The sequence below is a fragment of the Hemicordylus capensis genome, chromosome 15 (assembly GCF_027244095.1).
Source record: "Hemicordylus capensis ecotype Gifberg chromosome 15, rHemCap1.1.pri, whole genome shotgun sequence".
NCBI lineage: Eukaryota > Metazoa > Chordata > Lepidosauria > Squamata > Cordylidae > Hemicordylus > Hemicordylus capensis.
This window is the reverse complement of record NC_069671.1, coordinates 18,225,706-18,247,114: the sequence shown is the minus strand read 5'-3', so window position 1 is coordinate 18,247,114 and position 21,409 is coordinate 18,225,706. Positions and strand designations below refer to the sequence as shown.

At 49.3% G+C, this 21,409-nt stretch overlaps 1 protein-coding gene across 7 annotated transcripts in view; it reads right to left on the bottom strand.

Annotated features, from left to right (window-relative positions):
• Positions 1-21,409, bottom strand: part of TBX5 (T-box transcription factor 5) — an 88,613-nt gene that overhangs the window by 12,919 nt on the left and 54,285 nt on the right. For 4 of the 7 annotated variants that reach the window (XM_053280438.1, XM_053280436.1, XM_053280440.1 and 1 more), the window contains 4 exons: positions 15,552-15,724; positions 8,969-9,063; positions 7,873-7,992; positions 4,422-4,569 (listed from right to left, as the gene is read on the bottom strand). In XM_053280438.1, coding sequence (XP_053136413.1) covers positions 4,422-4,569; positions 7,873-7,992; positions 8,969-9,063; positions 15,552-15,698 — 510 coding nt within the window. In that variant the 5' untranslated portion in view covers positions 15,699-15,724. Of the gene's footprint in view, positions 1-4,421; positions 4,570-7,872; positions 7,993-8,968; positions 9,064-15,551; positions 15,725-20,092; positions 20,640-21,409 lie in introns of those variants that run through there. The other 3 variants (XM_053280437.1, XM_053280442.1, XM_053280441.1) reach the window with 3 other exon arrangements.

The window sequence follows — 21,409 nt, the reverse complement described above, 5'->3', positions numbered from 1 at the left end:
TCCAGCTACCTCATGACTGTCTACCCAGACTGGCAGCGGCTTCTCCAAGGTTGCAGGCAGGACTCTCTCTCAGCCCTCTCTTGGAGATGCTGCCAGGGAGGGAACTTGGAACCTTCTGCTCTTCCCAGAGTGGCTCCATCCCTTGAGGGGAATCTCTTCTAGTGCTCACACATCAAGTCTCCCATTCATATGCAACCAGGGTGGACCCTGCTTAGCTAAGGGGACAAGTCATGCTGGCTACCACAAGACCAGCACCCCTATCCAAAAAAACAGGAAGCTGCCATCTACTGAGTCAGACCCTTGGTCCATCTAGCTCAGAGTAATGTCTTCACAGACTGGCAGCGGCTTCTCCAAGGTTGCAGGCAGGAGTCTCTCTCAGCCCTTTCTTGGAGATGCTGCCAGGGAGGGAACCGGGAACCTCCTAGATGCTCTTCCCAGAGCGGCTCCATCCCCTGCAGAGGGGAATCTCTTCCAGCTCTCCTCCTGCTGCCTTGTTTCCAGGGGGGAGTCAGGATCCTTTGTCCAGGGGATGTTGGGTTTGCCCCCCATCTCTGTGGGATGTCACTAGCGGGAGAGGGACGCAAGGGAGGGACGCCCTGGCAGGAGGACCCCTCAGGGCGGGGCGGGCGGACTCTCCCCATCCCCCTCGCCCAGGGCGGGGCGGGGGGCGGCTGAACTGCCGGACACTGGAGGCGGGCGGCGCGAGGAGGGGGCGCGGGCGGGCAGCGTCTCCATCAGCGCCGCCGCTCCTGCTCGCGACGACATTCCGAGCCATTAGATCGCTGGCCGCTGCTGTCTGCGGCTCCGCGGGATGTCAGAGCGCATTTGGCTAAACCCCCGGGATGAGAGGGCCTCGCGGGCCGCCCTGACCTCCCGGGGGCCCGGCTGGCGCGGGCCCCGCCGGGCGGCCTGCGTCTCCCCGTCGCCAGGCTCGGCGGCAATCCGCGGCGCAGAGGCCAGGCCGGGGGCGGGCGGCGCGCTTGTGCCCCCTTCCCCGCGGGGACCCTCGCCAGGGCGCGCCGGGGCGGAAGAAGGGGCGCCTGCTCCCTCCTCCTCCTCCTCCTCGCGTCCCAGCGAACCTGCCGGCTCGGGGGGCTCTGGGCTGGCAGGGGACAGACGTCGCGGGACCGCTGCGCTGCTACTCGCATGCAGCCCAAAGGGTCTCCAAGCAGTTGGCGCAGAAGAAGCCGCCACTTCCCCTGCAAGCCCAGCCCTTCCCTGGAAGCCTGCCTGGCTCCCACGCCCAGCCTGCTCCGTCCCTCCGAGCGTGGGGGCCTGTCCATCCCACGCGGCTAGAAAACAGGAAGCTGCCATATACCGAGTCAGACCCTTGGTCCATCTAGCTCAGTATTGTCTACCCAGGCTGGCAGCAGCTTCTCCGAGGTGGCAGGCAGGAATCTCTCTCAGCCCTCTCTTGGAGATGCTGCCGTGGAGGGAACTTGGGACCTTCTTCTGCTCTTCCCAGAGCGGCTCCATCCCCTAAAGGGAATATCTCACAGTGCTCACACATGGAGTCTCCCCTTCAAATGCAAACCAGGGCAGACCCTGCTTAGCAGAGGGGCTAATTCATGCCCACTACCACCAGACCAGCTGTTCTCTGGCTGCTTTCCTTGTGAGTCATTCCTGGGGCTGTGGAACAGCTGTGTTATAGCAGGCATCACCGGGACATGTGAGGGGGACACACAGGAGAGGACAGCTAGTCTTGTGGCAGCAAGCATGGATTGCCCCTCTATGCCAAGCAGGGCACATCCTGGTTGGCATTTGGATGGGTGCTCACATGTAGTTTTTATATTGACCCTTAAAAGATGTTAGCCGGTGATCATAGACCAAAACACCCCGGATACGCCATTCTGAGCTGACAGTCCTAAGCTCCTGTCTGCAAAGCCAGTGCTCTGCCAACAACGCAAGAAATCAGGCCCTCACAGAATCCCACTCCTTGCAAAAACACAGCTCCTCTCAAAATCCTGTTTGGCTACTTTCTCTTGCTTTTGCCTGCCGAATGATGACTGCATGATAATGCCTCAGCAAAGAGCATTGCAGGATCTCCTCTAGGGAGAAATCAGTTCCAGCAAACGCCCCGAGGGATGTGTCTCCACAGCCATGAATGCCTGGGTCCCACTGCCTGACCTGCCTCACAGGGGTTGCCTCTTGTATCTCCGGATGAGTCACTGTTCCGGCCTTCCTATGGGGAAGCAGGCAATTTTGCTGTGTTTTTGGCCTATTGGTTGGCTTCCAATGCAGCAGAATCAGCTGATCTCAGAGGTCTTGCATCCAGAACAGTGACTCATGCAAGGATACCAGGGGTGAACTCCTCTGAACCCACTCCTTTTAAAACTGTTGCAACCCTCTTCCACCCCAGTCCTTTGAACAATGGTCGGTTCAGAAGGATTTGGCCTGGACTCCGTTGACTTGAAGAACTGTTTGTCCTGCAGAAAGCCACTGGCCAGAGAGAGCTTTTGCTCTAACCTCAGCTTAGCCTTGCAATTCATTATCCTTCCTTCATCCCCATCTTCTTCTTCTTCCTTTCCCATGCCAGTGGCTGAACTGTTCTCATCTGTAATATTAATTACGGCCTTTGCGTGATATCCTCTTGCGCACACACATGTGGGAAGAAGGGAAGGTGCAATCGGCTAAGCCCCTGGGGAAATTAAAATTTAATGGAGGGAAATCTGGTGCTGAGTTCAGCAGCCAAGGTACTTCCCGGCTGTGACGCCAACGGGGACTTGGCCCAACCGCTCCTCAAAGTAAATTTAGCTTCACAAAGCACCAGTGATGGAGTAGTCGCAAAGACAGGAGGGCAGGCCTCTCCATTGCAGCCCCCATAGCCACACTCACCCTGGCAGCCACACCCCATGGGCACGCCTACCCCAGGGGCCACACCCTGAGGATGGAGAAGTGGGGGGTTTGGACCAAGGTTCAGGTGAGCACCCAGAAAATTGGCATCCCTCCATATTTCCTGGAATAATTATGCTTCGTTAGGATTTTTGCTAGCTGAGCTAAGAGGTATCCTTTAAAGTGGTGATTCTCTGATATTTAACAGGGGGAGAGCAACTGGCCCTATCCATCTCCAGCACAGCATCCCTGCAGTGGCTGTTGCCAGGGTCTACTTTATCTGCTTGCTTTTTAGATTGCAAGCCACACATTTCATCTCCCTTCCATGGGTCTGCAAGTGCCACTTAGAAGGTGGGAGCTCAATTACCATCAACTGTTGACAAGGTAAGACTGCCACTAACATGTATCAAAAGCACTCCCATCAAATTAAACCAACTGTACTGCTTGCCATGAAACACCCTTCCTAGTTCAGATTTCCCCCCTCTGCATTTCAGAGGTCAGAGCCACCTAATGACGCAGTGGGGAAATGACTTGGCTTGCAAGCCAGAGGTTGCTGGTTCGAATCCTCGCTGGTATGTTTCCCAGACTATGGGAGACACCTGTTTTGGGCAGCAGCAATATAGGAAGACGTTGAAAGGCTGTGCGGAGATGCCAATGGTCCACCCCTCCTGTATTCTACCAAAGAAAAACCACAGGGCTTTGTGGGCGCCACCGGTTGGGAACCCTGGCTTAGATTTATTGTTCAAATACATTTTATTCAAATAAAAAGATTACCCTAATCCAACTTCGGCCCTCCAGCTGTTGTTGGACTACAACTCCCATCATCCCCAGCCGTAGTAGCCAATAGGCAGGGATGATGGGAACTGTAGGCCGACATCTGCAGAGTGTTCAAAGTTGGGCAAGCCAGTCCTAATCTCATGGGCAGCAACTTCACCTTCCCTATAACATTTGAGCAGATGAGGAAGCGGAAGGTGAAATCTTGCCCATTATATTTATGTTTTGCTAATTAACAATAAATTTATACTATACCTATCTGTTTGGCCTGGCCTTATAGGGTTTTTTAATGATTGAAAAACTGTTTTAAATTGTTTTAAATTGCTGCCCTGCTTTTCCAGGGTTATTTTTTAGCTGTTTGAATTGTTTAATTGGTTTTATTCTGTTTTCATAGTTTGATTTTAACTGTTAACTTGTTTTAATTGTTTTTACCGTGTTGTAAAACGCCCTGAGCCATTTTGGAAGCCATTTTGGTATATAAATCTAATAAATAATTAATAAATAAACAGCATCCTTCCAGGATCCAGATAATACTTGTATAGTGTGATGTTCACAGCTTTAAAACCATCTCTCTCTCTCTCTCTCTCTCTCTCTCTCTCTCTCTCTCACACTCACACACACTCACACACACCCTGACAATCACAAGTCCTCCATTACCACCCTTGAGTTTCTGGAACCCCACCAAATTCTATTTATTGAATTGCTGATGAGACCTTGATCCAATTAAACCTGATGGCAGGGCAGAGGTTTTCTTGAAGACACCTTCCATGCCAGTCTCCAACATCCAAAATGAACCTAAGCAGCTAGATACTTACATGTCCAAATGGGTCGAGATGATTGTTGGTCAGCTTGAGTTTCTGGAAGGAGACCAGCTGTCTCATCCAGTGGGCCCCGGTGGCTGGCGAGTCCGGGTGGACGTATAATCTTCCAGGCATGGCCGGTTCAGCCTTCCCGGTCACTGACCTAACCAAAAATAACAAATTTTGTCCTTAACCTGTTAGAAAATCAGAAAGAGGGGGCTATAGCGGAACCACCTTCTGCCCCCAGCTCAACCCCCCTCTCTCAGACACCCACATTTAACTCTTCTCTAAGGTAAAGTTTGCAGTCGAGTCGGTGTTGACTCCTGGCGCCCACAGAGCCCTGTGGTTTTCTTTGGTAGAATACAGGAGGGGTTGACCATTGCCTCCTCCCGTGCAGTATGAGATGATGCCTTTCAGCCATGGGAGGAGAGTTAGTCTTGTGGTAGCAAGCACAACTTGTCCCCTTAGCTAAGCAGGGTCCATCCTGGTTGCATATGAAAGGGAGACTAGAAGTGTGAGCACTGCCAGTCTGGGTAGACAATACTGAGCTAGATGGACCAATGGTCTGACTCAGTATATGGCAGCTTCCTATGTCCCTAATGAGGTGATTGATGAGATTCAGGGCTCTGAACCATGAACTGGGGGCCCAAGCCCCATAGGATACCCCTTAATGATGTCTCTGGCACCCCCTCCATCCCCTTAAAAAGGGAAGTGAGCTGGTCTTGTGGTAGCAAGCATGACTTGTCCCCTTAGCTAAGCAGGGTCTGCCCTGGTGCATATGAATGGGAGACTAGAAGTGTGCGCACTGGAAGAGATTCCCCTGAGGGGATGGGGCTGCTCTGGGAAGAGCAGAAGGTTCCAAGTTCCCTCCCTGGCAGCATCTCCAAGATAGGGCTGAGAGAGAGAGAGAGAGACTCCTGCCTGCCACCTTGGAGAAGCTGCTGCCAGTTTGGGTAGACAATACTGAGCCAGATGGACCAAGGGTCTGACTCACTATATGGCAGCTTCCTATGTTCCCTAATGATGTCCCTGGAGGGTAGCCCGTGATGTGGGGTGGGATGAGGCTGAGAAATGGCCTGGATGGAACAGGGGCGAGGCAGTAATGCTAACTGAGCTGCTGAACCTCTTCTCAAGCGCACACACACACACACACACACCCATGCCGACTTGGCACACTGCTTTTGCTAGACTGCTGCCCCCTGGTATAGGTTTAGTCATTTCAGGGACACACTTTCAGAAAGGTGTATACCTGCCCAGCTGGCTTTTCTCCTTTATAAATGTCTTGCCAGAATGGATTGCATATTGGAAAGGAACACAAACTTTCCTAGTCGAAGGAAGGAGAACTCCCGCGCCACGTGAAAGATTAATTGCATTCTGTGGCTTGGATCTGTTTCCCTCGTTTTAACCCTTGAGGTGTGCAAGCTTCTCCTTCTCCTATCCAGCAAAACAGAGTTAGATTGGTTAATACCTAAGATCTACTAAATAAGTCGAAACTGGGCCACCTAATTCAGGGGTGCAGATCCCCCCCAAGCATTTGAGATGTCCCCCCTCATGTTATTGATCTCTCCCCCACAAATCTAATATCTCCTCCCAAAAGTTCCTCCCACACACAGACAAATTTAAGTGAGGAGTCACTCCTCAAGGTTTCCCCTCTGTCTGCACCCCCTGGACACCCCATTTTCTAAAGGTCTGGAAACACTAAAACATTTTCTATGAAATTATCTCATCTCATCAAATATCCTGCGACTGTCAGCCACTAGGGAAGTCAGTTAGGGTCACTGAGCCTTGGACACGATCCGGTTAAAATGAAGCACCGTGCATCCTGATCCACAGCTGAGGTACTCAGGAGGAAGTCCCGCGGTACTCATGGAGACTTGCTCTCAGGTATGATCTCAGCCAGAAAGCTCCCTGGATTTCAAGGGCAGAGTTTAGCAGGCGTTTAAGGCTGCAGTCCTATGCCTCATTGATTCCACCAACACCACCTGGCCAACCTCTCGGAAGAGAGAGAGGGAGGGAGGGGGAGGAATTTGCTTAGTTTTGGCATCAGTTAGGATCACTGGAGCATGGGAAGCTGCCATCAGACCATTGGTCCATCTTGCTCAGTACTGTGTCAACAGTGACTGGCAGCAGCTCTCCAAGGTTTCAGGCAGAAGGCCTCCCCACAGAATCATAGGTAGCTGCCGTCTACTGAGTCAGACCCTTGGTCCATCGAGCTCAGCATTGTCTACACTGACTGGCAGCAGCTCTCCAAGGTTCCAGGCAGGAGTCTCTCTCCCAGCTCTACCTGGAGATCCTGCCAGGGATTGAACCTGCAGATGCTCTACCACAGAGCTGTGGTGAACCCTGTCAGGCCACACTGGCTTGCTCTGATTGACTCTCCTTTCCCTGCCTCATATTTTATGCCTTCCTTTGGATTGTGAGTCTGAGGACAGGGGCTGTGTTATCTCTCTTCTTGTCGGTAGGTACAGCGCCTAAAGGTAAAGTGTGCCATCGAGTCGGTGTCGACTCCTGGCGACCACAGAGCCCTGTGGTTGTCTTGGGTAGAACACAGGCGGGGTTTCCCACGGACATCTCTTTTAATTTTAGGAACCATAAGTAATGGTTTCGACTACAGACCTCTCCCACTGGAATGAAGGAGGCTCGAAAGAGCTTATTGGGAGCTAGATTGTTCTCCTGTTAGGTCCGATGTTAGGGCTACACACCTTTGGTCCTCCAGCTGTTGTAGGACTACAACTCCCACCATCCCCGGCCACAGTGGCCAACAGTCAGGGATGATGGGAGGTGTAGTCCTACAACAGCTGGAAGGCCAAAGAGGGCCAAAGTCATAATCAAAGTTGTAATCAAACCATAGGGGGCATAGGACATCGGAAGCGGCCTCCTACCGAGTCCAACCCTTGGTCCATCTCTAGCTCAGTATTGTCTACCCAGACTGGCAGCAGCTTCTCCAAGGTTACAAGCATCCACACACATACCCCATGGCACCAGCCAGCTGGCTCATGTACTAAAGCAGAGAAGTCCGGCCAGTCGGGTTTACTCACAGATAAACATGGCTCAGCCTGGGCTACTGTCTCCTCGGGACACCTGGCCAGACCACTCTGGGGCTTGCAGCTTAGGCACAGAGGAAGCTGCCTTCTACCGAGTCAGACCCTTGGTCCGTCTAGTTCAGTATTGTCAACACAGACTGGCAGCGGCTTCTCCAAGGCTGCAGGCAGGAGTCTCTCTCAGCCCTATCTGGAGATGCTGCCAGGGAGGGGACCTGGAACCTTCTGCAGGCAAGCAGGCAGATGCTCTTCCCAGAGTGGCCCCACCATCCCCTAAGGGGAATCTTTTACCGTGCTCAGACAAGTAGCCTCCCATTCAAACACAAACCAGGGTGGACCCTGCTTAGCAAAGGGGAGAGAAGAAGACCAGCTCTCCTCCCGTATCTTGAGTCCTACCACGCAAACCACCCCCCATCCCAGCATACCATTTATTGTCTGCAAACTTGTATCTGTGGTCGTCGGAAGGAACAATATCCATCAGCAGAATATACTTGGTCTTGGGGTTGAGTCCTGTCACTTTCACCTTGTAGCTAGGGAACATGCGCCTAGGGGAGGGGGGGAAAAAAAAGGAAGCAAAGATAAATACCCTGCAGGAAGAAAAATGCAGAGAGGTCCGGTCCGTGCAGCATCCTCCAGAACTGCAGACTTCATGGACCTCTTCTGGAGGAAACCATTCTAGCCCACTACTGTCTACTCAGACGGGCAGCCGCTCTCCAAGGTTGCAGGCAGGAGTCTCTCCCAGCCCTACCTGGAGATGCTGCCAGGGATGGAATCTGGGACCTTCTGTAATGCACAAATCCAGATAATCTTCCACTGAGCTACAACAGCCCCATTCCCCAAAATTCGGAGTACATAAGAACATAGGAAGCTGCCTTCTACTGATTCTGACCAATGGTCCATCTAGCCCAGTATTGGCTACAATAACTGATATTCTTAAAGTGAGGGAGAAACAGGGAGGGAGCATAAACATTTACCAAATTCAGGAACCAGTTCTAATATGAATACTAAAAATCCTTATTTAAATAAATATATATATTAAAAATAAGCAAATACGAAAGATGATTATTTAAATATACTTATTACTTTTAAAAATCCTTTAAAAAATAATAAAAAATAAGCAGATCTAGGAATCAGTGTATACTCATGTTATTGCTCTTTCTCCCTTCCAAATATAGCTGATTATAACGGGATATACATGTGAAAAATTATATATGTGTGTGTGTGTGCGCACGCCCGCGCACGAGTGTATATGGATGTCACACACAAAATAGATCTCTCTTTCTCCCTTCCAAAATTATATAATTTTGAACACACATAGACACACACGTGTGTGTTCAAAATTACACACACACACACACACAGAGCTCTGCTCATACAGTTTCCACCACTCTCATGACCCCTTTCATGAGCTTCCTTTTTAAAAAGTATTTTAAAATAGTAGTAGTAATAATAATAATAATAATAATAATAATAATAATAATTTCAATACACAGACCATGAAGAGGCCAGAATCTTTCTTACCTTCCAGCTTTGGTTATAATCATTTCGGTTCCCACATCGTGAAACTTGAGCCACAATTCTCGTTCATGTAAGAACACTTTGATTCCCTCCATGCCCTGCAAGGGGAAAAAGCAAGAAAGACAGATGCAAAAAGTCAGATAACCAGAGGAAATCCAAGCCATGGAGAAATCAGATCTGTCCCCCAGCACACTGCCCCCCCCAAGCAGAAACTATTCGCGGAAGAAAACTGCACCATAAAAAATGTGCGTCTGGGGTGCCTTCCAGGCCCTTCCACTGGATACTCTTTAAGGTGCGCAGCCACCTTAAAACGTGGATTTGGGAGAAATTGAATTCAGATGGGATTGACATCAATAGGTGTGCACGTGAGAAGGTTTGAAAAGCCGTGTATAATATATGCATTAGCCCAATTCAGACATCAAGTTGCACCTGTGTCTTCAGAGGTCGGTACTTTGTAGACACCTATATGTTTTTGAGCGAATGACCTGCGTTCAGGTTCATGGACCAGTGAACCTGGTATAGGCTGCTCAGGCGCATGTTACAGATAAGAAATGTATTGCTGAGCCTGCATTCAGCATGACATGTGAACAACTCAGCCAGTGTGGTGCAGTGGTTACTAGGATGTTGGACTAAGGAGACCAGAGTGCAAATCCCCACTCAGGCATGAAACCCACTTGGTGGCTCTCGGCCAGCCCCTTAGCTCTCCACCTAACCTACCTCACAGGGTTGTTGTGAGGATAAACAGGATAACGATGACGCACACCAGACCTCAAGTAAGAATAAAGGAATAAATGAATAACTGTACCTGCGTACAGATCTGTACTTTGTACAGATTGAAGGATAAGGTGTGAATAGTGCTGTTAGGGAGCCTGGCCTGGCTGTGGCCCAGATCCAATTCTGCTGCTGTGTCATGTGTTTAAGGGCCTTTAGAGAGCCGGTCTCCTCGGGTGACATCCAGAGCAAGGGTGCTTTGGTGCATCAAAGGAACAGCCTAACTGATCTTCTCAGCTAACTGCACCCGTTCAGTGGGAAGTGGCAGTTTTTGACCCCCCAGGGTGCACCTAGGTAATTTTGGAGCCTGGGTCTAAAGGCCTTTGGACCCACACACCCCGCCCACTGTGTTAAGCATTATTTTTTTAACATGTAGGTTCTTGAGGGCACAAACCACACCACCCAGGACAGATGAGGCAGGGATTCTCAACGTTTGGGTCCCCAGATGTAACTGGACTTCAACTCCCATAATTCCCAACCAAAGGCCACTGGGGCTGGGGATTATGGGAGTTGAAGTCCAATAACGTCTGGGGACCCACACGTTGAGAAACCCTGGACTAGAGGATTTGGGGGCCCCCACGTGGCACGGGTGTGGAGGCCCTGGACTTCCACCCCAAAGTCCAGGGGTAAAAACACCTCTGCCAAGAAACCCTCTGTGCCACCGGAACTATGTCCCTGAGGGTTGTTGCACAGCCCTCTGGGGCATATTTCTGTTTGGCTAGAGGGCTTCCTGGGGAAGGGGAGGGCGTAAAGAATGGCCACTTCTTTGGGAAGTTCTGCTAGGCTACTCTCTCGCTGCTGCACCAGGGCATTCTTGCTCTGGATGGCTGCCTTGTCTATACAGCGACTTGGCTGCAACCCCACAACCCTTCCAGTTATCTCTTTCTTGAGGGTGAATGGAGCCGCCGCTGCTTTATTATTATGGCTTTATCTCCCCAAATGGCAAGGAATGGACTGGAGAGAGCTGGAGGCCAAGGAGGGAGAGCGGGGGCTGCGGGCTGGGGCGGGGGGCAGCTCAGCTCCTGTTCCAAGCAGAAGGGACCGGAGCTCTGCCCAGCGCCAGCGGTCGTGGGAGCCGCTTGGAATCTCCGATAGGAGCCGGCCTGATGATAGGCTCAAGGCCAAGAGCATCAAAATAGAAGGGGCTATAATAGGATCGGCCCAGAGGGGAACTTGGCAGGGTGGGGAGGGGGGAGAAGACAAGGAGGGAGAGGGCGAGAATCGGCCCGGGTGGGGAGACAGTGGGGGGCGCAGGAGGCAAGGCTGACCCCGAGTCCATTCTTCAGAGCCTGCCCTCTGGGCAGTGGAAGAGGAGAGCTGGTCTGGTGGGAGCAAGCCTGGCTTGTCCCCTTAGCTAAGCAGGGTCCACCCTGGCTGCAAATGAATGGGAGACTAGAAGTGTGAGCGCTGGAAGAGATTCCCCTCTTAAGGGATGGAGCTGCCACTCTGGGAAGAGCAGAAGGTCCCAGGTTCCCTTTCTGGCAGCATCTCCAAGATAGGGCTGAGAGAGGTTCCTGCCTGAATCCTTAGAGAAGCTGCTGCCAGTCTATGAAGACAGTACTGAGCTAGATGGACCAAGGGTCTGACTCAGTATATGGCAGCTTCCTCTGTCCCTATCCATATGCTGGCCTTGGGCCGAAATAAACAAATACATACATACATATGTCCCTATCCAGCCAGCGTGGTGTAGTGGTTAGAGTGCTAGACTAGGACTGGGGAGACCCGAGTTCAAATCCCCATTCAGCCATAAAAACTCGCTGGGTGACTCTGGGCCAGTCACTTCTCTCTCAGCCTAACCTACTTCACAGGGTTGTTGTGAAAAGAGAAACTCAAGTATGTAGTACACCGCTCTGGGCTCCTTGGAGGAAGAGCGGGATATAAATGTAATAATAATAATAATAATAATAATAATATTCAATTCCATCTCTGGTTGCATCCCAATCCGTCCCGGAGATTTCCTATCCAAAAGGCACTGCTTGACACAACGAGGAAAATTTCTCCAAGACTCCCATTGAGATCCAAGGGACGACCAAGTAGTGGGACTTGTTTGGGAGTACTGTTCTGCAACAGATCAGCCACCGTTCCTATCTCCGTGGTGCATCCCTTGCTGAGCAAAGAAGCACCTTTTAAAAGTGGCGATTCTTTGTATTTAGGGGGCTGGGGAGCAACTGGCCCTATCCATCCCCAGCACAGCATCCCTCCAGAGGCTGCTGGTGGTGTCTAATCTAAAAATAGATTCTGAGCCCTGGGGGCCATCTGATTTATTGATTTGTATTTATGTGAACCGCTTTGGGAAGTTTTGTTGAAAAGCAGGGATATAACTATTCCTTGTGTTCGTATTTGTTGTGCAAATCACAGGGAGAGAGGGAAAAACAATCAGAAAAGGGGAGGGGAGACCACAAGAAACCATGTCCATTTCCTTTTCGCTTGCCGTGGCAGGCAACCACGTTGTGAGTGCAGTTGAATAAGATTGATTTATTTTTACACTTATATCTCGCTCTTCCTCTGAGGAACTCAGAGCGGTGTACATGGTTATTTTTATCCGATAATTTATCCCATAAAATTATTTTTATCCAATAAAGATGTCCGATAAACTCTTGTGTCTCTCGATGTGGTTTTCTTATGTATAGATATATATTCTTATCCATCTTTAGTCATAGTCATAGTAATTTTTTTATTTCAGTCAATGACTAGCATTCCATTCAAACGTTAAATTGATGCACAATTAAACAACCTTATATACCAATAACCCAATGTGACCCACTCTGAAACTAATAAAAAGTCCACATTTTATTTATTCCAAAAACTAATTTCTTGCCCTCTCTCACATGAAACAGATCTAAGGTGGTAATACCAGCAAACATAATAATAATAATAACTACGATAACAATAACAAGAATGGATTTACTTTATTATTGGTTGACATTATGAGGAAAATCACTCAAAGTAATTTTAGTAATTTTTAATTGAAATTAAAAGGACCAGTTAGGCAATGCCTGGCTTTAATTTCAATGGGACTGCGCTAAATAATTTCCATCAGCACATCAGACATTGTTATTATTGCACCATCAGTGCCTGTGTGCATAGAAAATCAACATGAGAGCCCTTCCAGGAAATAATTCCTGTGTTCCAATCTGGTGCAGAATTAGGCACACCTCAAGTTCTCCAACGACTTCTAAGGTGACCCTATTTCCATTTACATGCATTCAGAAGTTCGTCCCCTTGAGCGCAATGGGACTCGCTCTCTCTTACGTGTGCTTAACAGTAATTTTAATTGTAAACCGCCTTGAGCCATTTCGGAAGGGCGGTATAAAAATCGAATAAATAATAAATAAATAAATAACAGGGTCGCAGTACTTGATTCTTTGTTTGTCTGATCGATTTAATTTAAACTAGTTACCTAATTTTAAAAAAAACACCACAGGAAGAAACTGAAGTGAAAATTAAGAAAGTCCAATTTAAGGTCCATCTTTCTTGTCGCCTTTTCCATTCCCTTTTATACCGACACACCAGAATTAAAAGCAGCTTCAAAAAGGTAACTTCTGTGCCTTTAAGTCTTAGCCCCACCGACTTAAAATTTGACAGAGGGGACAGTTTCCACAATATTCCACCCACCCACCCCCGCTGCGAGTATCAGCTCGAACCTATGCATGTTCACTTAGAAGTGAGCCCCACTTTATTCTATGGAGTTTACTAAGTGTGCATAGGATGTGTATTCTAAAATTCTATCAAAGACACTGTATAGTTTTCTTTAATCGAGACGGTGTAGAGATGAGCTTAAAAGTGCTGGTCCTATGCACATTTACCGAGATGTAACCCCCCCCCCGCCCCATTTAACTGAGTGAAACTTGCTTCCGAGTAAAGATACATAGGATCGGGCAGCGTGTATTGATCTCAGTGGGGTTTACTTTCGGGTAATGCGCAGGCCTGGTGTGTTAAAGGATATGGAGGCAGCCACATTCCTTTATCCAGCTGTGTCTTGCTTGCTGAATGCATCTAAAGGACTGAGCTTCACTCCCGTTTCAGAGGGAAAATGCACCACCGCGCGACATCTGACGCAAAATTAGAAAGGAAAGGAAGAGGCTGAATGCAAGACAGACGAGGAAAGAAGGGAGGGAGGGAGGAAGGACCAGGCTTTATTCCAATTTCAGAGAAAAATCACCCTACAACAATCTGACAAGAAAGAAAGAGGGGAGGGAGGGTGAGAGAGAGAGAGGGAGAGAGAGAGAAAGAAAGAGAAGGAAGGAAGGAAGGAAAGAAAGAAAGAAAGGAAGGAAGGAAGGAAGAAAGAAAACGAACGAACGAACATCAGAGTCTTTTTGCTTGATCAGAAATGCCAATAATTCAGCTATTACAGAAAGTAGGAGCCAAAGAAATGGAAGAGATTTCCCCACCAGCCATGGCAGACAACCCCCCGCCCCATAATGTGGGGTGGGGGTGCGAAGAGGATCGATTTCGAAAAACCAAGTAACAGATGTTGGAACCCGAACAATAAACCTGAGGGACCACGTCAGAAAACCTTGCGGGTTGAGAAAGAGAGAGAGAGAGAGGGAGAGAGAGAGAGGAACTTTGCAGACACACGCAGACCCAGATCCACACGTTAGGGTGATCGACCTAATGCATATTAGCGGCTGACATGATGAGGAACATTACTCCATGTAGTCCCATTAAAACTAAAAGGACAAGTTAGCTATTACTTAACTTGTCCTTGTAATTCCAAAGGGACTGCGTGGAGCAATTTTCCTCCTTACGTCAGGCGGCGGCTGCTACTCATGACTGCTTAGTCCCGACGAGTAACCCTTTCCCTTTAGTTTCCCCTTCCCAATTAGGGTCGTCGTGGGAAGGGGGTGGATTTCCATGTCTTTCCCATTCATCCGCAGGGTTTCTAATCTGCACAGAGTACAGATGAGGGAACCCGGTTGATTCCGCCCCGGGAGCTGTTGAAAGGGATGGTCTTGCGCTTCTCGACTATTACCCTCGGGAAACAATTATTATCCGCATGCAATGATCGCCATTCCTCGACTGTGCAGAGATGGCCCCTGAGATTTCAATCCCCGAAACACAACGTACAAAGGCCATCCGCAACGAGCACCCCTCCCTCCATACAGATAGATAATTTTGTCGCCTAACCCTCCAGATTCACTGCCTGTCTCACCCTGGTTAAGGAGGCCCTCCTTCCTTCCTACATGGGGGAAAAAAGCGCACTGCCACAACCTCACCAGAATCCGTTGCCTATCCCTGCAATATTATTATTACAGAATCCATCATTACAGAATAATTACAGAACCTTAGTACAGATTAAATTGCCCGTCCCTGCAAGGATATTATTAGGGAATCAGTTCTGATGACAGAATCCATGATTACAGAATGACTAGGGAATCTAATGACAGAATCTGGTGCCCACCTCTATAATATAATTATTATTAAAGAATCCAATTCCTTATGAATGCAGAATCCATGATTACAGAATGGTTACAGAATCTGATTACAGAATCCTTTGTCCATCTCTGTAATATTATTATTATTAAATAATCTGTCATGATTGCAGAATCCATGATTACAGAATGGTTACAGAATCTGATTACAGAATCCGTTGCCCATCTCTGCAATATTATTATTAAAGACTCCGTTATGATTGCAGAATCCATGATTACAGAATGGTTACAGAATCTGATTACAGAATCCGTTGCCCAGCTCTGTGATACGACTACCACTACTATTAAGAATCATAAGGAATCTTAGTTAGTTGCAGTGAGTGGAAGAGGAAGGGGGAAGGAGTCAGATTCGCCCTTCTACCAAGGCACTGGCAGCTTACCTGTTGGGTAAAGGCGGCCTGGGGCGAGGAGGGCTGCTTGCTGCTGGCTCCCAGCTGGCTCTCCTGCTTGCCTTCGCTCGCCAGCTCCTTCGCCTCGGAGTCCACCGGCGTGGCCGGCAGCCCGAAGCCCTCTTCTGTCTCCGCCATGTTGCAGGCTGCTGAGGCCCCACTGCCTGTGTGCAAGCAGGAAAGAGGAGGGCCTGCGTTATTACGGGCCTCCCGCAAATGCTAGGAACAGACACCCCCCCACACACACCCATTACCCTGCAGTCCTGTCCCACTGCTGCAGCCAGTCTAAGCAGGAAGCCCCCGCCCCCCCCCCCGCGCCAGTGGAACGCGGGAGGATAAACGGTGGAGAAGTTGGGCTTGTAGACAAGGCCAGGGGCCTCCGCGGGTGCAAATGTAGAGCCAGTCCGTGGCTGTGAGGATCAGGGCCTGCCGAGCCTTGCAGTTCAAACATGAGCCCCAAGCAGGCAGCCTGATTTTGGGAGGGGATCCCTGCGCCCTCCTTGTGCTGTGTCATCCCACACACTATAAATTTATTTTGTGTGTATACACCCCCCCCCATTATTTATGATCTAGATATGATTTATATAGATTTAGGTGATACAGATATAGATATGCGTTATTTATTGATTTTTATGCAATATTTCTTATTTGTACACCACTTTACAACAACAACACAGAATGTCAGGCAGCGGTTCAGGTCACAAAAGAAATACGAAGAAGACTCCCGGACCCAAAGGAAAGGGGCTCACACATCCTAAAGAAAATTATTCTGTAATGATACTGCGAGGGCAAGAAATTTTTGTATTTTATTTTTATTATTTTATTTTAACATATTTGTATGCCGCCCAGAGTTGGGTGGTTTACACCAAAATAAAAACAGAAAAAGTAGTTAGATTAGTTAAAATTAGTTTAAAAAAAGTTTAAAGTATTACAACAATTTAAAAATTTTAAAAGAATATTTTTTAAAAGTATTAAAACCATTAAGACAATATTAATAAAAAGCCTGGGTGAACAGATGCGTCTTTAAAGACTTTTTAAAGCTGTCAGAGACGGGGAGGCTCTTATTTCACTAGGGAGCGCATTCCAAAGCCTGGGGCAGCAACGGAGAAGGCCCGTCCCTGAGTAGCCACCAGACCAGCCGGTGGCAAACGCAGAAGACGTTCTCTTAAATACCCACCGCCCAAGCCCCTTTAGGGCCTTATAGGCTATAACCAACACCTTGTATTTTGCCTGGAAACATGGCAGTGTAGCTCCTTCAATACGGGAGTGATATGGTCTTTCCGAGATGACCCAGAGACCCAACTGGCTGACGCATTCTGGACCAACTGTAGTTTCGGGGCTACATACAAGGGCAGCCCCACATAGAGCGCATGGCAGTAAAATGTATACGTCTATAGACGCACATAACCATGCATGAGTAAATACCATCTGCTCGGCTTCCTTACAGCGTCCTATCGCTTTAAGAGCCGCAACACGACGCACGCTTACTGGGGAGCAAGTCCTGTTGCTGAAATCGGGGCGACTTCCTTCTGGATCGAGGATCGGGCTGCGTGACTGCAGTAAACCAGACTGCCGTCAATGAGAGGGCTAAGGATGTGCAGCAGAAGAATAGGGCCGCTGACTCTTATTTTGTTGAGCCAATATGGCTACTAAATCGCCCCCCCCCCCCATATTTAGGAAGTGCACAGTCTGTGCATAGTAATATAGACGCGAGCACTTGTGTGTGACTATAAGTAAGTCACAGGGGATGTGTGCATAGCTCACCTTGATCTATCTATCTATCTATCTATCTATCTATCTATCTATCTATCTATCTATCTATCTATCTATCTATCTAATGTATATCTCCATACAGGCAAACAAACACACAGAGGCTGCACACCATGTTATACTGCACGTGCACACGCACAGCAGGGATGGCTACGCGCACGCACACAGAGAACTCCTGCAAGCTCGTGTGTATGTGGGCAAATGTCTCTCGGTAGATGGCTGGATGCGAAACAGGGAGAGAGGCAGGCCAACCGGCGGTTGCCTTCCGCGGCAAGGTGGTTGTCAAGTTTATCTGGCGAGAATTCGTAAAGATCAAAGGCAAGCTTCTCTTTCTGACCCCTTCCGCGACAGAGCCTCTAGCTTCCCACACGAGCTCTGTTTGGGACCCTGGGCCTGTAGGTAGCTAACGTCGCAGCATTTTCCCGAAGCTGATGGCAAAGTTTTAACTAACACCAAAACCTAACCCTAACCCTTATAGCTTTCCAGACCCCCCCTGCTTTTACATGTGATTGGGCATCTTTTATTGTAACAGCGTTCAGTCGAGGCATCGTATGTGTTTTTTAAGTTGTACCATTTTATGGCTTGATCAAGTTGTGATCGCCAAAAAAAGCGAACTTCAAAACCTAACCCGAAACCTACAAACCGAACCGGCTCTTAATTATATAAGTACCGTATGCAATATTCCACATATGGACGGACGAAACATGCAGAGCACAGGAGTGATTCAAGAGTAAAGCAGCCATTCTGAAAAAGGCCTTTCCGTGCTCTCAGGCCTTGGTTTTCCTTTAGGAGTAAGAGTTTTGAAAGAAGAGAAATCCCTCTAAGGGAAACGACAAGAAATCCATTTCTTATCTTGGAAGAATATAAGTGCTTACATCAGAGTAACTCTGCATGCAATTTCAGCCTAAAGTTATATTCCCAACTAGATTTACTTGGAGGAAAAACCCACTGTAATCAATGCGATTTATTTTCCGTATTAAGCTGGTTAGAAGCTGGCTCCTAAGTACATCAACGAAGAAAATGTTAAATTAGGGGAACAATTACATTTTCCGGGAGACATTCCATGGAAATCAATGGGATTTGCTCAGTTTAAATAAAACATGATTTAGTTAAATGTGGTTAGAACATTATTGCACAGGATTAGGCTGTAATCTTAAGCAATCGGAGAAAATTTTACTGAAAGATGCGAACAAACTTCTCAATAGCTTAAAATGGGGTGTGAGAATATTTAAACTGACATTGTTTTAGACGGTTAGGAGTTGTAATTATAAATAATTGTTTTAAAATAAATATATTGAAGAGGTGACCAAATATAATTAAAGTGGGTGTCGAAACCATTTCCAGATTATTTTTTTCTCAACAACTGAGAGTAATTCAATTGCACTGTCATTTTTCATAAACAGAATAAATAAAGCACTCGAATCGTGAGGAAATAACATATTTAAATCAAAGGATTCGCTCACAAACTTCGGCTCTTTCAACAACGTTTAGTTAACACGCAGGGCGATTCCAAAATGAAAACACGCGTTGGAAGGGAAGAGCAGAGGAGAGAAAACAGAATTTACATTCTCCTTGGATAAAGGAAGAATCCGGTAATGGGAAAGCCTAAAGACTTAATTTGGCGTAAGCATGGATAGATCTGAGTTGCTTTCCAGGAGCTGTTTTATTTTCCCCTCTGGCGGCGGGGGGAACCCCACAGATTTTTGCTACACCTCACTTCGAAATCCTGAAAGCCGAAAGCCTGGAGAGGCGAGTGAAATAGACTCTTTGGTGGCAGTGTGTGCGGGGGGGGGGGCGCTTTGGTTTGGGGGCTTGGGGCTGCTTCTGTGAACATTGGAAAGCACCCCAGTCCAATTTTAAATAGACCCCCCCTCCCCTTTTACGTTAGATCTCAGGTCCCCCCCCCCAGGACTGAAAAGGGCCAAGCGATCAGCAAGGCGTGTGGCGCGAAGTCCTGCGAATATGGACCGAAAGGGAGAGAGGTGCAGCGGGCCAGCAGGAGAGCCCGCTAACGAGCCCCGGCTGACAAGCCGCCTCTGCCGCCCGTCTCCCGCTCGCCACATAATTAAGCAGCAGCTCGCCGAGAGGAGGCCAGGCGAGCGGGGACAGGGGCGGCCTCCGAGCCCCGCTTTCTTCTCCCTGCGAGAGCCCTGCAGAGAAAATCCGGCTTGACAGAACCAGGCCGCGGCCGAGGCTGGATGCGAAAGGCAGCCAGCTCGGCGCGGGGAATCGCAGGGCTCGGCTGCCAGGCGCTGCGGGGAAGAGCGGGGCGGGGGGCCACGGGCTTATGTGGGGCTGGATGCTGACCGGCCCCCACCAAGGAAGCCACAGGAGGGATCTCTCCCCTTCCAACCTCTCCGAAAGGGCTGCCTTAAAGGTCTCCCCCCAACGCAGCGGTTGCTGAGGCCTTGTGCTCTGGATAACCCCCGTCAGTCAGTCAGTCAGTCAGTCCCCCACCCCCGCCACACTCTCTCTCTCTCTCTCTCTCTCTCTCTCTCTCTCTCTCTCTCTCTCTCTCTCACACACACACACACACACACACACACACACACACACACACACACACACTTATCTGTCTCTGTCTGTCTCTCTCTCTCTCACAAACACAGACATCTTTCCCTTACATGCACCTCTCTCTCTCTCACACACACACTCATCCCTGCCTGCCTGCCTGTCTCTCTCTCACACACACACACTTGCGCACGCGCCTGCTCCGGATCGCGCACCAGAACGAAAGCCGGGGAGAATCCGGACGCCTTTACCTTCCCTTCGCCCGTCTCCACGCCAGTCAGCGCATGATCTCCTTCGCCTCCCAACTCACAGCTCTTCCATCCCCGCCGCGGCCATCTCCAGGTCTCTTTCTTGGAGCCCGTCTTCAGAACCACATTTTCCTCTTAATTAAGAGGGGGTCACCCCCCCTCCCCAAAGCGCTCCGCCTTCGCTCCACCGCTCCCTCTTCCCCCACTCTCCTGCCTCGAAGAAAGGAGCCCTCGTCGAAGGACGCCGCCAGGAAGCCTTTCCAGACGACCCTTCCCCAAAGGAGAGCCAGCCAGGGGCTTCTTCTTGCGCGCTCCCCGACTCAATTGCAGAGAGAAATCCAAGGGGGGGGGGAAATCCCCGAGCTCTGGGAAGGGAGCTGCTGCCTGCTGGGTCGGGTTGGCGTGCTTAGCCCGGGTGGAGAGAGAGAGAAGCGGAGGAGGGTCCAACAAGCTGGCTGCAGCCGAGTGCGCCCAGGCGAAGGCAGCCGAGCAGGCTCCGGCCAACGAGGAGCTCGCTCTGGCCAACCAGCTGCGATGGAGCAACTGGAGGCTGGCTCTCCTCTCCTCTCCTCCCCCTCCCTCTCCGTTCCCAGCCTATTTTTCTTGCAAGCGAACAGGGCACAAAGGCAGTCGCCAGAATCTCTCCCTCCTTCCCCAGTCTGTGTCCTCCCTCTTTCCCTTCGGCCCTCCCTCCTCCCCCCGCATCCATCTTTCTCAACCAGAAAGGGAGGAGAGAGGAAGAAAAAACACACACCCAAGCCCGAGAAATCTCTCTCTTCTTTTCCTCCTCCTCCTCCTCCCAGCTGAAGAAACCGTTGTCTTCTCTAACAGAAACCATACCCCCGATGGCTTCCTTCCCCTCTCCAGCCCCGCGCTATTATCACACACCCATCCGCAAAAAGATTTATCTGTTTGTGTGTGTGTGTGTGGGGGCACCCTGTAAACCGAGGCACACAGCATTATTCCTTTGGCAGTTAAGGTGCAGGACGTGGGGGAAAGAATATGAGAGAGAGAGAGAGAGAGAGGGCACTTTCTCATCCCCATCGTCCACTTCCTGAGAGCAAATGAGATTTTGGGGGGGGGGGGGGAGCTAAGACTTTTTTTTTAAAGGACCCCTCCCCGCCTTCCCTTGATACCCTCTTTTACCACCCACCTTTCCAAAGGCTGAAGGAATGTATAGGATATATACAAAACCTCCGAGGACCGGCGAGATTCAAAATAATCAAGCCGTCAAGGCGGGCGAGGATATGTTTTTATCTGTCGCTTCTCTGCCTTTTCTTCTTTCTCCCTCTCTCTCTCTTTTTTTTAAAAGTATGATTT